At 39.7% G+C, this 15,912-nt stretch overlaps 1 protein-coding gene across 1 annotated transcript in view; it reads left to right on the forward strand.

Annotated features, from left to right (window-relative positions):
- The window catches only part of EFEMP1 (EGF containing fibulin extracellular matrix protein 1), a 91,240-nt gene that overhangs the window by 19,062 nt on the left and 56,266 nt on the right, over positions 1 to 15,912 (forward strand). Inside the window, exons 3-4 of the mRNA XM_040351156.1 lie at positions 7,290 to 7,338; positions 10,119 to 10,406. Coding sequence (XP_040207090.1) covers positions 7,290 to 7,338; positions 10,119 to 10,406 — 337 coding nt within the window. The remainder of the gene's footprint in view (positions 1 to 7,289; positions 7,339 to 10,118; positions 10,407 to 15,912) is intronic.

The raw sequence follows: 15,912 nt of genomic DNA on the forward strand, positions 1-15,912 counted from the left end.
AATACATACAGTATACTGTAATCTTATAGATTACAGTACTGTATGTAAAAAATACACACACCCCTTGTCCCTAGTGGTCTGCCCAGTGCCCTACATGTACTTTTATATAATAAAAACTTTTCTTTCTGCCTGCAAACTGTAGATTGTCCATAGCAACCAAAAGTGTCCCTTTATGTCAAAAATGGTTTTAGAGCAGCTAGAAAACAGTGATAATAAATTATAATCACTTGCAGAATTGTGCGATAGCGATTTGTGGGGAAATTCGGCATAAAAAAATAAAAGTAATGACAGCGACAATTCTGCAACTGAGCAAATTTCAGTGATTTTGAGTTGATTACATTATTGAATAATTTTGATTTTAATTATATTATTATTTGTTATAATTATTTATAATTATTTATTATATTATAATTTATAATTTTGTTTTTAAAAAAATTTCATACCGGGATGCCTACTAGACTCTTGTTTGGCCAGATTTAAGTGAGTTATTCCTAAAAATTACAGGCCTACAGTAAAAAACGCCAAATTTCCTTGCAAATAATGGTACTGCTTTCAGCACCTTTTTTCTGAAATAATCATACCGCCAGGGAGGTTAAGATAGATATTTTGGAGCAACACAAATTGTTGGTGTATCAAAACTCTTGTACATGTAAATATTTTGTTCATAAGAGAATTCATTACTAAATTTTAAGGCTGAACGCTGATCTTTGTGATGCAGTTCTATGGAGTAAGAAAGGAACAGTGTCATAAGTGTCCCACTGAAGAGCTCTAGGCCCAGTAAAGAAAATTACTGTAAAAGGCAACCAGTGTACTGAATATTGTTTGAGTTGACTCACCTAATTAGGTGGCACTATCCTATATCACATTCCTATGTCATAAATACTGTAAATAATTTAACAGGGTTAAGAGACAGGGCTCAGCAAAAAGGGCCTTGACCAACTGTTTCTGGCCCCATATAAAAACAATTTTATTCTCAACCCATCAAACCAGCTGTGTAATGTGCAGGCAGCTGAATAGACTATAAGTCCCAAGGGGAGTGCCCAAGGACCAAGAGGGTAAAGCCCTGTACACACAATCGGTCCATCTGATAAAAACGGTCTGATGGACCGTTTTCATCAGTTAACCGATGAAGCTGACTGATGGTCAGTCGTGCCTACACACCATCGGTTAAAAAAATGATCGTGTCAGAATGCGGTGACGTAAAACACAACGACATGCTGAAAAAAACAAAGTTCAATGCTTCCAAGCATGCGTCGACTTGATTCTGAGCATGCGTGGATTTTTAACCGATGGTTGTGCCTACAAACGATCGTTTTTTTTTTTCTATCGGGTTAGGTATCCATCGGTTAAATTTAAAACAAGATTGCTTTTTTTTAACCTATGGATAATTAACCGATGGGGCCCACACACTATCGGTTTGGTCCGATGAAAACGGTCCATCAGACCGTTCTCATCGGTTTGACCGATCGTGTGTACGCAGCATAAGTCTGTAATTTAGACACCATCTATAAAATAAAATGTAATTTCTGGAAGATCCTACTCCATAATGTGCCATTATTATTATTTATTACAGGTAATTATATAGAACTCACATTCATACAAATTTAGAAAAGAACCAGGTAGTGCCATGGTTGGGATTCAAACCAATGACCCTAGTGCAACTAGACATAAGTGCTACCCCTTAGCCACTGGGATGCACTTATCAGTTATATGTATGAAGTTTCAATTATTAATTAGCATATAGTTTATCATTGCCCACATCTGTTTTCTTGCCACTTATCATTTATGCATTATTCATACACTGTCTCTCATCTATCATCCTTGGTAAATCACCTCTCAAAGTTTGTTACTTCTCCTGTTCATTGTCTTATATTCATCATTTGTCAGTTATCTCTTCTTGCTTCTACTTATTCATGAATTTTCACTCTCTTTACTCTGATGAATAATGATTTTTTAGGATGATAGGTTCCCGAAATTGAAATTGAACATGACATTATCATACTTATAAGGTTTAGATGTATTGTGACACATAATGATAAAGTATTATCCATTACTTAGTGACCAACAGACTGTAGGTGATTGAAGACCTCCATGAAACAGAGATTGTGTCATTAAGGTTGACATTCACCATATGGACCAGTCAATGCATCTCTCACTGAAATAATTAGTGACTAGTACAGATGATACTTTGATATACAATATACATGGAAAATTTAGGGGAGCTTTTAAAAGCATTATTCAATAATTTTATCCATAGGAATTTCAAAATAGCTTTTTATGTAACAATGTCATTATATAGCAATAGGCAGTATATAATAAAGGGGCATCAATTTATTAAAAATCTATTAGATAAATGGAAAGTATTTTAAAATAGAACCTTTTTACCGTTGTGCTTTAAAGTCTACAGAAGATAGTTAGCAGCCTTTAATGCCAAACAATAAGAAAGTGGTATATATTTAGATATCACATAGGTAGATAATATATGTACCATTTATTATCCCCCCACCACCATAAAAATAACACTAGTTAAATGCTAGTTAAATATGTTAATTTAGTGGTTTATTTTTATTTTTTTAATCAGCACAAGGTACTCATGAATATATGACTGTAAAAAATGTGTGTCTTGTGTGCTGGTGGCTGCTCTATTCCTTGAAATCTTCATTCCTCTGTGCCCTTCCTGGATACCTCAACAGCTGTGATCTTCCGGTACTGTGATGGTTAATATGAACGGCTCATGTCACAAGCACTAGACAAAGTGCAGACTATGCCTACCCCCCTGCTCCATTCATAGAAGCCAAACTATCAGTTCCCACAAATGAAAAGTGCTCTGTGAATGAAGGCGTTAGACCTTTCAGTCATTCACCCATCCTCCATTTATAGAGTGCTTTTCATTACAGGTACTGATAGTACAGTTTTTGAGAAACCTAAAAATAAAAAAATAAATCGGCACAAGGAGAGTACTTACTGGAGACCAGCTCTTGCCTAGACAAAGGCGCCATAACTCACCACAAGCTTATTGGAAAACTAAGTATTTCAAATCTTGCCATGTGGAACCCTGCACAGTATTTACCAGGATTTCATGAAAAAAGGGTACAAATGCCAAAACAGGTATATCATCATTTGTGAGGAAAAAGCAAGTGAGAGTCCACAACGCAGGTAGCGTATGTTGCCAACAAATAAGTAGAAGCACCAATAATAATAAATAATTGCAAGTTTACATGTGTCAGAACATAGTGAAAGAATAACAACAGCAATGCATATAGGAGAAGGAACTGGTAAATAAATTGGGGACTCTCCAATAGGGTAGGATGAATCCCAAGCATAAGGTACCAATTGCCTTATACAAAGAGCATAACCAACCAAAAATAAAAAACGTTGTATAGGGAATAATAAAAAGTATATGGAGTCATCAACAGGAGGAAGGAGAAAAGCATGAGAAAGGAAAAAATTGGAAGAAACGGGTAGGGAGAAAAAAAGACGGGGGAGAAAAAGCCATGACCTATCCAGCCACCAATCCCAGTCAACACCACAGAAGACATCACTAAAGACATTGAAGATAGAGTATCCAATGATTTCAGACTCTCTCCTAACTTGGAGAGGTATCCCTGAGTATGCTGACCAGCTTTTCATTTGTCGTAATCCAAGTGAGTTTGGGCTTCATCGCCGCCAGTTCAACCAGTGGCTTTTTCCAAGTGGTTGCAATGGCTGTTTTGGCAGCTAGGAACATAATGTAAGTTAGACTCTGGGTGTATCTAGGCACCCCCTAAACAGGTTTATTGAGTAAAGTTATTCTGGGGTTCTTAATAATATTTACAATCGTGATGGAGTATATCAGGGCATGAACTCATATCCAAAAACGCTTGGCTTTACAACAAGACCACCACTTTTGGAACATTGAGCTTGCTTATCCACAGCCCCAAAAACAGAGGGCTGAGGAATCCATTCCGAGGGTACATTCTGGAGAGGCGTCTGGTACCAAGTGCCAGTGGGTTACAACTTTAAAACTCTACCAGTGGATATTTAAAGACTATTTAATATCTTATACTGATGGCTTCACTCAAAGGCTACTTTTATCCCAGGGGACTATGGTAATAGAACTTTGTCCTCCTGTTGTATATTTGGCTAGCATAAATGAAAGTGACTGGAAAAGAAGAAATACAACTCCATGGTAGAGCCATGAACTCTAGAAAGGAAACCTTGGCAATACAATTCAATTATAATACCTTGACCCATACTTAAAAAAATATATATATATTAATGACTTTTCAATATGTTATACTGGGAAATATATGTAATAATATGGAATACATTTGATATGTAAATATGCAATTGACAAAAAGCTTTTGGAAATGGGGTGGGGTGGAATTTTGTCACTAAGTTATTCATTTTTCTGTTGCATATTGTAGTGTGCATCTTATAAATCTTTGTTAAATTGGTCTCTCATCAGACCTCACCCTTGCATCCCTAAAGAGAGATGAGTAATGAAAAGCAGGAAGAACTCTCGAGTAATGACAAACAGGCTGACTCAGCTAGTTTACAGAGTTTTCAACATTTCGTAAAACATTATCAAGAAAATAAGTTACACTTAAACATTTATTATATATGGTAAAAGGGGTTACATAAGTAATTTACTTAAAGCTAATTCTCATTATATAAACCATTTTGATTTTCTCAATGATAATGTGTTGGCCACATACATTCTGTAATTGCTAAAATACTGTACCATCTGTCAAATTACAATGACCCCATATAATCTCTAAAATCAGAAATCATATGGAGTGCAAATAGGACAGATGACTTCAGATTAATAGAGATGGAATCTTAATATTCAAACATATTACTTTTACCATAGTTATTTATCAAAAATGAGCAAGTACAAATTATTATTGTTATTATAAAATATCATCATTAGGTTGATCTAGGTATTTTCAATACAGAAGTAACCCATGAAAACTAATAGTGAAGATGAGAAACGAAGAAACATTTTTTATTAGTTCTCTTGCTTGTCTGCACCAGACATGAGTCTTGAGTTATGCCCCTATCCTGGGCAAACATGGGCACACAAACGGATTATGAACTACAAAGATTTAAGGAGATGACTTGTTTTTCCTAAAGACACCTTGCCACTAATGTAAAAAAACGCACAAAACCAAAGTATATTAAATGCTTACTTGCAGTGTTTTCCTTTCCATAAAAAAAATGTATCCACCCATTGACTAGCCAGTTCCTTTGTACAGCCCATTTCCTCCATCCATGGAAAATCCTACTTCCATTCTAAGAGCGTCTAATTACTCTCTGTGCTATACTGTCCGTGCCACCCTCCCCTCTACACCCTACATAACCTTGTACAGAGCTTTTTTTCTCAGAAAATAGGTGCAGGAACTCAACCTCAACCCCATTCAGATTTCACAAACAGTAAAAGGGTCTTAAAAGTGCAATAAATACCAGGATTGCATTACATACAGAGTGCAGAGTTCAGGGGGGTTACACACAGAGTGCAGAGCTGTCACTTGTAAACACAGAAACCAGACTTTGTTGTTTACAAGTGATTGTGGTGAGCAGACACCAAAGGGTCTGAGACAGAGGTGGTGGAACTGAGTTCCCCCAAGTTCCCCCTGAAAAAAAGTCCTGACCTTGTATGTATTGTAGCTTCCAGGGGTGAAGCAAATAGAGTGTCACTTGAGTGACAGCTCTGAGTTTGCTGGGGTGGCTGACATCACATCCAAAATGGCGATGCCCAGCAACAGCCACTCGACTTCTGTATGTGCACAAAATGGAGGCTTTTGAGGGTAAATAACATGCAAAAAATACAATAAAGGCACATGTCATCTTAAGCATCCAAAATTCAGTAGACTCCGCTGTGGGTGCTGGCTCAGTATGAAGAGCCCACCCCCTGCCCATGATTCAGTGAGATATCAGCAACGAGGCTGCGCATCTTCTTGTAAAAATCTTTTACAATATTTAGAACATACTTTGTGTGCTCTTTATTCAGTCCCATAGGAATTGTATTGTTAGAGCACAGAGTACAAACTCTCCATAGTATAAAAAGTAGAGTGCATACATAATGCACATGTGTCCCATATACAGAAGTTTGGGTTTTTCAAGGAACTTGCAAAAGTGGATCAAGGTAATGAATAGCAGCATTCTGATTTGTGTGATGTCACAGTGGGTTTCGCAAAGAAAACTGAAAAAAGAGGAGACTAGATACATACACAAATAAATTAGAAATGCGTTAAGGAGGACTCCACTGAGTATAAAATAACGGTCAATGAATTTACATCAGTATCTCTAATCTTAATTTGGAGTACACGCAGGTTAATAGCAATTCATACTGTATATTTGTTACTGTATGTAGTGTGCAGTGCACTTTGTTAGTCCTCCTTTTAATCTCAACAATCTGCACTTCACTCAGCACTGATTTTTATAAATCAGGTATTAGTGGGAAAAATGCATGTGTCTCATAAAAAAGAAAAATACAATTGAATGAAGAGCAATAAAACTGCTGATCTAGTAAACTTTATTTTACTCCCTTACAGTAAGTGCAATGAACCTTAAAATGGAGCGGTGTGGAACATCTGTGTGTCAGATACCTTGGATACTATTTTACAAGAAACAACACAAGTTTCCAATTGATTCCAAAAGGGTGCATTATGGCTTTAATATGAAAGCTAAGAAAATAATCAGAGTAAATCTTCGTACAAGAGAGAATTGTTGACACTGCAGCTGGATAGTGTACCATAATAAATTATGCATTTCATTCACAAGGCTTATATCTTAAGATATTGCTTTGACAGTTACATTTTTTGAGATCCATGTGAACAGCTAAATACACACTTAAATTTTATGTAAATTAATTATTGAACGCAAAAGGATTTGTCATTCTGTTCAGCTAGTCTTGTGATTTGCACACTTCTGTTATATTCAGGCAGGTGATGATTACCGTTCTTTGATTCTGTTGGAGGCAAAGAGGTGTAATCTCTTTCTCTTCAACATGCTCTGTGGCCAATGAATTAACGATATCTTGCTAATGATATTGCTTTATGAGCAGATGGATGACACAGGAAGCTGTTAAGCTGAACAAAGAAATAGAAGACTCAAATTCCTTTCTATGCAGTGCAGCCCGGCTCTGTGAATCCAAAACTAAAAATAATTTGTAAGGTGATTTAGTTCGTATATTTTAGCTACTGTAGGCATTTCGTTTTTTTCCTGGAACTCTACACCAATTGATTTGTCAGAAACTGAGATCCATAAAAAATAGAAATAAATATATCACTTATGTTCCCTTCTAGCAATGCACCGATGGGTATGAGTGGGACCCACTGCGACAGCAATGTAAAGGTAAGATTTGTTCTGCTACAGTAGGAGAATTTGTTATATTTCCCAGTAGATTATTGTTTCAAAAAGTGTGTGATATGTACCATTGGGGATACACGTATATTTTCTTTATGGTACATGGCAAACATTTTCTGCATGGCACATCTGAAAGGAGGAATAAATATAGTCCATAGAAAGGGATAAATCTGGTCTACACTCCTAAATCCCTGTTGTACCTCATCACACGTTTCAATATTTCAAAATATTTTCCATGAAGATAAAAAACTAAGTTAGTGAATCTCAACAACCATTGCCTACTGCATTGCTAAATATATTACATGGGTTGAGTTATTCTTAGAATACATTTTGTTCTTCCATAAATATTAACATTAGAATTAAAAGAAAAATAGGTAAAAAATAAGCATTTATTTGTTATTTATTTTTAGACCATGAATTGTTATTACGATTTTTAAGGCAGGATACAAACATTGAGGAAAGTGCATCATTCAGTATAAAAAAAACAAAAACAAAAAAAAACATATACCAACTGTGACGGGAGTCACTTTGGGCTGGGGGACCCCAGAATCCCTTGGAGAGGTTGGGAAACCCTTGTCCCAGCTCCCCATGCACCTCCTATGTCTAAATAACTCAGTGTCTATTAGGGACACAGGGTGACCGAGAACCCCATTCTGACCTTAAGAATATATGAAGATAAAGTCCACCGTTCATCGGAGTCCATTGCTAGATGGCTGGAGGTGGGGTGGGGGTTGCTATGTGTTTGTTAGGTGTGGCTGTATCCCATTGCTCTTGTGTGTCTGTCTGCCTTGAGAGCAACCTATTATGGGATGTATATGTCTATGTAGATTAGCAGGGAGAGCTGAGCTGTTGGAGGAATCCCCCATGTCCCCTCTTACAGCTAATCTACATAGACATATAATAATACACATTTCTAGTAGAATTTATGATGCTAAGCTATTATAAAATGTCTAAGTCTAAAGCCCTACTCTAACCTTTCTATTTCATTTTGAATAGAGCAAGGAAGGGTACAAATCTCACATTTGTATTGCTGTCTCTGCTCCTATCTTGTAGATTTATAATCCAGACAGAATGTGGTAGAATTTTTTATTTTTTTATTAGTTTTGCTGTCCATGCCTTCCTGTGCAAGTTACGGTACACATGCACAACTAAATTTTTTGTATGGGATCTGACATGGACAGGAAGTGAGGAAAAATCTCCCCAATGAGATCTCCCCCATATAAAAACCACCTGCCAGATATTAAAAAAACTTTTCACTCTATTCCAAACTAAAAATAAAAGTTTGTTGTTTGGGGGGGGTAAGGTTTAAGGGATGCATTACAAGATCTGCTATGACACTTCTTTGAAATCAGTATGCACTAGCTTTTTCTTATATGAAGATTAATAATTTGTCCAAGAATAACAGGAGGAAACTTATCATTACATTTATATACTGTAATGTTAGGATTAATGCACTTGTTTTTTTTTTCTTTTGCTTAATGTGAACTGTAGAAGTACCTAATTGATGGTAATGATGTATAAATAAACTCTTTGCAGCAGATGGAATGTTTCCAATTGTTGATTGGTGATGGCTTACTATAAGATTTTATTATCTGCACTAAATAGCTTAATTTCCTGCCACCAGCCCATACATTTATAGGATATTCTTTTTTCTTCTGTACCATACATACACAAATAAAATGCAGATACAGGAGTAAAAATAAATAAATACTTTTCTACGTTATTACAATTGATTTTTTGCCCATAGTTAAAAAAGCAGACACCTCTAGCTCCCCAAAACCTAGACACTCTGTTATTCAAGTATCTGCTATATCTTGCATGTAATATGGAACCTTGGCCCAGAATCACAAAGGACATACGACGGAGTATCTCTCAGAGTATCTATGCGACTGATTCATAGAATCAGTTACGCATAGATAGCCCTAAGATCCGACAGGTGTAATTGTTTTACACTGTCGGATCTTAGGATGCAATACGGCGGCCGCCGCTGGGGGGAGTTTGCGTCGTAAACCAGCGTCGGGTATGCAAATTAGGAGTTACGGCGATCCACGACGGTTTTTCGCGTTCGCTACGTCGCCGCTAGTCTAGTTTCCCGTCGCAAAGTTAGTCGTCGTTTTTGGTGCCTTAACTTTACACAGCACACGTATGTGCTGTATAAAGTATGGCCGTCGTTCCCGCGTCAAAATTTAAAAATTCACGTCGTTTGCGTAAGACGTCCGGGAATATGGAAGTATGCTACGCACGTCGCCGATCGAAAAAATGACGTCACTTCGCGCAAAGCATGGCGGGAAATTCAAAAGGGAGCATGCGCAGCAGGTCCGGCGCGGGAGCGCGCCTAATTTAAATGGCACACGCCCCTTTGAATTACGCAGGCTTACGCCGGAGGCCGCCGGCGTAGGTTTTTATTGCAAGTGCTTTGTGAATCAGGCACTTGCGATGAAAACTTGCGGCGGTGTAACGTATCTACGATACGTTACGCCGCTGCAGTTCTACGTGAATCTGGCCCCTTGTCTTCCTATTGGACACTAAGCCACCCAATTGATTGTTGGGGAGCAGGGGAATGTCTGGATTTTGAGAGTCCTGAATGCTCTGAAGAAGAATTAGGCATATAGAGATGCCTGCCCTTTTGACATTGAGTTGTAAAAATTAAGGCTTAGCTATACAAGCAAAGGTGAGCCTACACTTTAAAGCTAGGATAATGCTAACTTCTATAGCATCATGCCTTCCAGAATGTGATCTTGTTGTTCCCTATTTCCACTTAATTGCAGATATTGATGAATGTGGAATAATGCAAGAACCTTGTAAGGGAGGAATGAAATGTGTCAACCATTATGGAGGATACCTTTGTCTACCAAGAACAGCCCAAATATTGGTAAATAATGGACAAGAAGATTCTGCATCCTCCCAGCCCGCAGGACCACAGCAAACTGGCAGTCAGAACACATATGTGGAAAGACCCAATAGTCCTCCAGAAGTAGCACGGCCAGTACCCAACCAACCTCAGCTGATGCAATGTCCCTCTGGCTATGAACTAAATGCACAAAATTTGTGTCAAGGTAAGAGAATTTTTTTCAGTTTATAAGAATTTGGTATTTACAAGAATGGACCCCAAAATACACAGAAACCAGTAGAGTATATATAGCAGTGAGGGAGTAAATAGAGTATAACACTTTGGATGCGCAGCTGGGGAAGTCGTTGCATTAGTTGTTCAACCTCTGAACACATGGTCGATCCATGGAGGCGACTAAGTAGGTGTCATGGCTTCTTCTCTTTCAGATGGCATCTCCTGTTATTTTGGTATTCTACATTTTAATATAAATTAGATACTTCTGTTTAATTTTAGAATCACTGAAACACTTTGTGTGTTAAAGCCAGTTCTGAGCTTTGGTTTCCCCTGAAGTTTTGAGTATAACTTAAATAGTTTCATATTTTTGTGTGATATTTATAGACTTTAGTAGTCTTCAGTGTCCTTTTGCTATTTTGCCAGCTAGGTGAAAATTTTAATAGTGGTACATGGTGAAATAAAAGGAATATCATGGAAAGTATAATACAAATAGTGACAGATGGAGGAAAGCATACGGGAAAGAAATTTGGCAACACTATAGAGTAACATACTGAGATATAAAGAGACAGCCAAAGATAAGTTGATATGTTTAAGAAGAGAGAGGGAGAGAGATAGCACATAACTCAATAAGGATGTCAAATAAAGACAGAGAGGACTGTGGCACAAAGGCCAGACAATTAAAGGCTCACATAAGACATATGAGTGGTGATATACTGTAAGAGAGGGCTGATTTAGTTGTTTGCCAAGCAGTTCATTAAGAGATTGCGTCCACTTAAACCATGTATAAGAACTGTCTTTAAAACACACTCAAACCTTTGGATTCGTATATGTGAACCTAGTATGTCCTGAAAATGTATTTGGCCGGAGGAAAATAAAGTTGGTAAAATAAAATATAGGTTATTATACCCTTTTTTCCTCTTGTTAAGCTAAAATGTCACACTGAACACCCTTCACTTAACACTGCGGATATAGGGCCAGATTCTCATACCTGCGGCGCAGCGCAACGTAACCCGTTTACGTTACACCGCCGCAAGTTTTAAGTCTAAGTGCCCGATCCACAAAGCACTTACCTGGAAACTTGCGGCGGTGTATTGTAAACATGTCCGGCGCAAGGCGGCCCAATTTAAATGGGGCGGGTACCATTTAAATTAGGCGCGCTCCCGCACCGGACGTACTACGCATGCTCCGGTCGCAAGTTTCCCGACGTGCTTTGCGCAAAATTACGGCGCGCCGACGTGTTGAGAATTGCGACGTGCGTAACGAACTTACGCCGGGAAAACAAAAAAATTCAAAAGCGACGCGGGAAAGACGGGCATACTTTAACATGGTGGAGTAATTTTACACCATGTTAATAGCAGCCCTATCTTTGCGACGGGAATCTAAAACTTGCGACGACGTAACGACGGGAAAAACCTTCGTGGATCGCCGTAACTGTTAATTTGCATACCCGACGCTGGTTTAGGACGCAAACTCCCCCCAGCGGCGGCCGAAGTATTGCATCCTAGGATCTGACGGTGTAATTCAATTACACCTGTCAGATCTGAGGGCTAGCTATGCGTAACTGATTCTATGAATCAGTCGCATAGTTAGAACGGCCCTAAAACAGAGATACGACGGCGTATCAGGAGATACGCCGTCGTATCTCTTTTGTGAATCTGGCCCATACTGTGTATACTGTATATATATATATATATATATATATATATTGTAACATAGGGGATCATTAGCTCTATTGGTAGCTGCATTTTCAAGTGATTCACGGTAGTCAGGAATTATATTTTAAGGCCTTGGTAGCCCATTTTGATTAAAACGGCAATTGGAAAGTCCAAAACATATAGGGTTTCCCACGCAGGGGTTCTTCTCGAGCATATACTGTATACATAAATAGAAAATGCTAGTCTACGTGGCTCTTAAGCTCTCACTCAGCTTTATCTACAGTACCTCTTCACTTTACACTGGTAACCCAGATAGGTTTGACATTTTTTTCTTCAAGCCAAACCTGAGAAGCGCAAAGCAAAAAAAATGTGAGCATACACTATAGGATTTTACTAAACCTGGGACACCTTTGGGTGCTCAAAAAGAATAGTAATGCGGCTTGCCTAGTGCCCCTCATCCTCTTGTCAGGCCCTGTTCTGAGCCACATTCCTGTCTGAATATTGTGTCCGGGCAGACTGAAACCCGGACACATGATTCAAACCCGGACAGGTGAATGCTGGACAGGTGGCAACCCTAAACCCAGACCACAGGTTCTTTAGATTGGTACACTCTAACGCACACAGCTCATCAGGCCTTAGACCTCTTGCAGACACACCCACTATGGCTGCCACATGCAGCCTCTCTGAATCTTGGAGAGGACTCCCATTCACAGACCTCCTGTCTGTTGGGTGGAGTACTCTCCAACTGGGAGCCCTGAGGTATTCCTATACCTTCATTATTAGGCCTATGTGCACCTGAGCACACACCCTGCTGGTCATCCACAAAACCTGGACACAGGGTTGGAGATTCCATCCCATCCAAGACACTATGGAATCTTCAAACTACATAGCTCCATCCAGGTATACCAAAACCTGGAGAAAGCTGCAAAAGAAGTTTCTCTACTTCACAGCTATACTCTGTAGTCCTGCACACTCTGTGCCCTTTAAATCACCAATTTCACAGTGACAGCGTCTCGTCCTGTCACAAAATATATATCTATACGTATTTTCCGGCGTATAAGACGACTGGGCGTATAAGACGACCCCCTACTTTTACTGTTAAAATATAGGGTTTGGGCTATACTCGCCGTATAAGACTACCCCTCTTCCAACGCACACCAAATAAAAAATTTAAAACATCAGATTTGATTTTAATATTTTAAATTCAAATGCTTACTGTATTCACTGCATGTATCTGCTCACCAGATAGACTGCCTTTCCTCAGAATCGCCAATCCCAGTATACAACCAGCCAATCACGCATGGCTATTTCTCTCTGCTCTGATGTGTTTTCTGTAATCTGCCACTCTGATATCATGATGTCAGTCACAGACAGCGTCACAACAACAAGTGATGCTCGTGAGCAGTCCTTGCAGGCATGGTAGGGAGGAGAGGGGGCACCAGATTGCGAGCTGCACTATGCTCAGAACACTCAGGAGAAGCTCTTCAGCATTTTATCTTCCCCAGCTGTCACACTACCCCGTGTTCTAAATTCTTATACAGCCCACACACTGAACTGAGTGCCTCCTTCTCTGTAGCTGCAGCCGTACCAGACAGAGAGCAGGGGGAGGGGGCGGCTCCAGAAGCAGCTAGAAGGTGGCTGTACCTGAAGTTTCAGCACGCCGTATATTTGCTTGTAAGGCGACCCCCGGAGTACAGAATGGAGCAGGGAGGGGGGGGGGCTGGCCAGGATGCAGAGCACGGTGGCTCAGCTAGAGGGTGGCTGACTGTCCCTGAAGTTTCAGCACGCCGCATACTGGCTAAAAGACAACACCCGGCGTATAAGACGACCCCCGACTTTTGAGAAGATTTTCATGGGTTAAAAAGTCGTCTTATACGCCGGAAAATACGGTATATATTTATATATATATAGATACATATATAATCTGATCTGGCAACTGGAACTTATATGAAGCATCATATAACAAACTTCTAAAGGCCTGCTGTGTATTACACATGGCACCTTTTTTTGTAGCGTGTATCACATATTTATTCACAAGTACTTACACTGCATATGTGTTGTTTTTTGTGTCTTTTGCATGGAGATGGAGAGTGCAGGTCATCGGGGGGCCTGTCTTGATGTCAGGGGGAGGTTCTGTGGCCTTCATGTTTTCTGCCTTTCCCCATTCTGAAGGGTCTTTCTTCAGGAGAACTCCAAGTACTTGGTGGACCAGCCTCCCTAAGGCCACGTACACACGATCGGTTAAACCGATGAGAACGGTCTGATGGACCATTTTCATCGGTCCAAACCGATCGTGTGTGGGCGCCATCGGTTATTTATCCATCGGTTAAAAAAAAGCCAACTTGTTTTAAGTTTAACCGATAGATTCCTAACCGATAGTTAAAAACCAATCGTTAGTAGGCACAACCATCGGTTAAAAATCCACGCATGCTCAGAATCAAGTCGACGCATGCTTGGAAGCATTGAACTTCGTTTTTTTCAGCACGCCGTTGTGTTTTACGTCACTGCGTTCTGACACAATCGTTTTTTTAACCGAAGGTGTGTAGGCATGACTGACCATCAGTCAGCTTCATCGGTTAACTGATGAAAATCAGACCGTTCTCATCGGATGGACCGATCGTGTGTACAGGGCTTCAGAAGTGGGGTTCATCTGGCTTCGACTAGGTGGACTGTTATGTACCTTGCCTCTGTCAGGAGCCTTGTGCCCTAGGAGGTTCAAGGTTAGAGACCCTTTCTCTTCAGAAGATTGGCCATACTGTACTCTGTGCATTTTTTGTGTGCTGTGATTTCACGGTTCACTTTTTTGTTCACAGAGGTTTTGCCAAAGTACAACACAGAGGAGCTGAAAAAAAAATCATAACAAACGTCTGAATTTGTTAATGGTTAAATGGGTAGCTTCATACATGTCTTTGGGACTGTGACTATGTCATTGTCCTCCATCAGCTGCAGTCCTTATATACAGTTTCTCACAAAAGCGAGAACACCCCTCACATTTTTGTAAATATTTTATTATATCTTTTCATGTGACAACACTGAAGAAATTACACTTTGCTACAATGTAAAGTAGTGAGTGTACAGCTTGTATAACAGTGTAAATTTGCTGCCCCCTCAAAATAACTCAACACACAGCCATTAATGTCTAAACGGCTGAGTACACCCCTAAGTATAAATGTCCAAATTGGGCCCAAAGTGTCAATATTTTGTGTGGTCACCAGTATTTTCCAGCACTTCCTTAACTCTTTTGGACATGGAGTTCACCAGAGCTTCACAGATTGCCACTGGAGTCCTCTTCCACTCCTCCATTACTAAAACACAGAGCTGGTGAATGTTTTAGACCTTGCGCTCCTCCACATTCCATTTGAAGATGCCCAACAGATGCTCAATAGGGCTTAGATCTGGGGATATGCTTGGCCAGTATATCACCTTTAACCTCAGCTTCTTTAGCAAGGCAGTGGTCGTCTTGGAGGTGTGTTTGGGGTCATTATCATGTTGGAATACTGCCCTGTGGCCCAGTCTCCAAAGGTAGGGGATCATGCTCTGCTTCAGTATGTCACAGTACATGTTGGCATTCATGGTTCGCTCTATGATTTGTAGCTCCCCAGTGCCGGCGGCAGTCATGCAGCCCCAGACCATGAAACTCCCACCACCATGCTTGACTGTAGGCGAGACACACTTGTCTTTGTACTCCTCACCTGGTGGCCACCACACACTTTTGACACTATCTGAACCAAATAAGCTTATCTTGGTCTCATCAGACCACTGAACATGGTTCCAGTAATCCATGTCTTTCTTGTGCATCATATTTAGAAGAGGCTTCCTTCTGGGACGACAGCCATGCAGACC

This window comes from Rana temporaria, chromosome 4 (assembly GCF_905171775.1).
Source record: "Rana temporaria chromosome 4, aRanTem1.1, whole genome shotgun sequence".
Taxonomy (NCBI): Eukaryota; Metazoa; Chordata; class Amphibia; order Anura; family Ranidae; genus Rana; species Rana temporaria.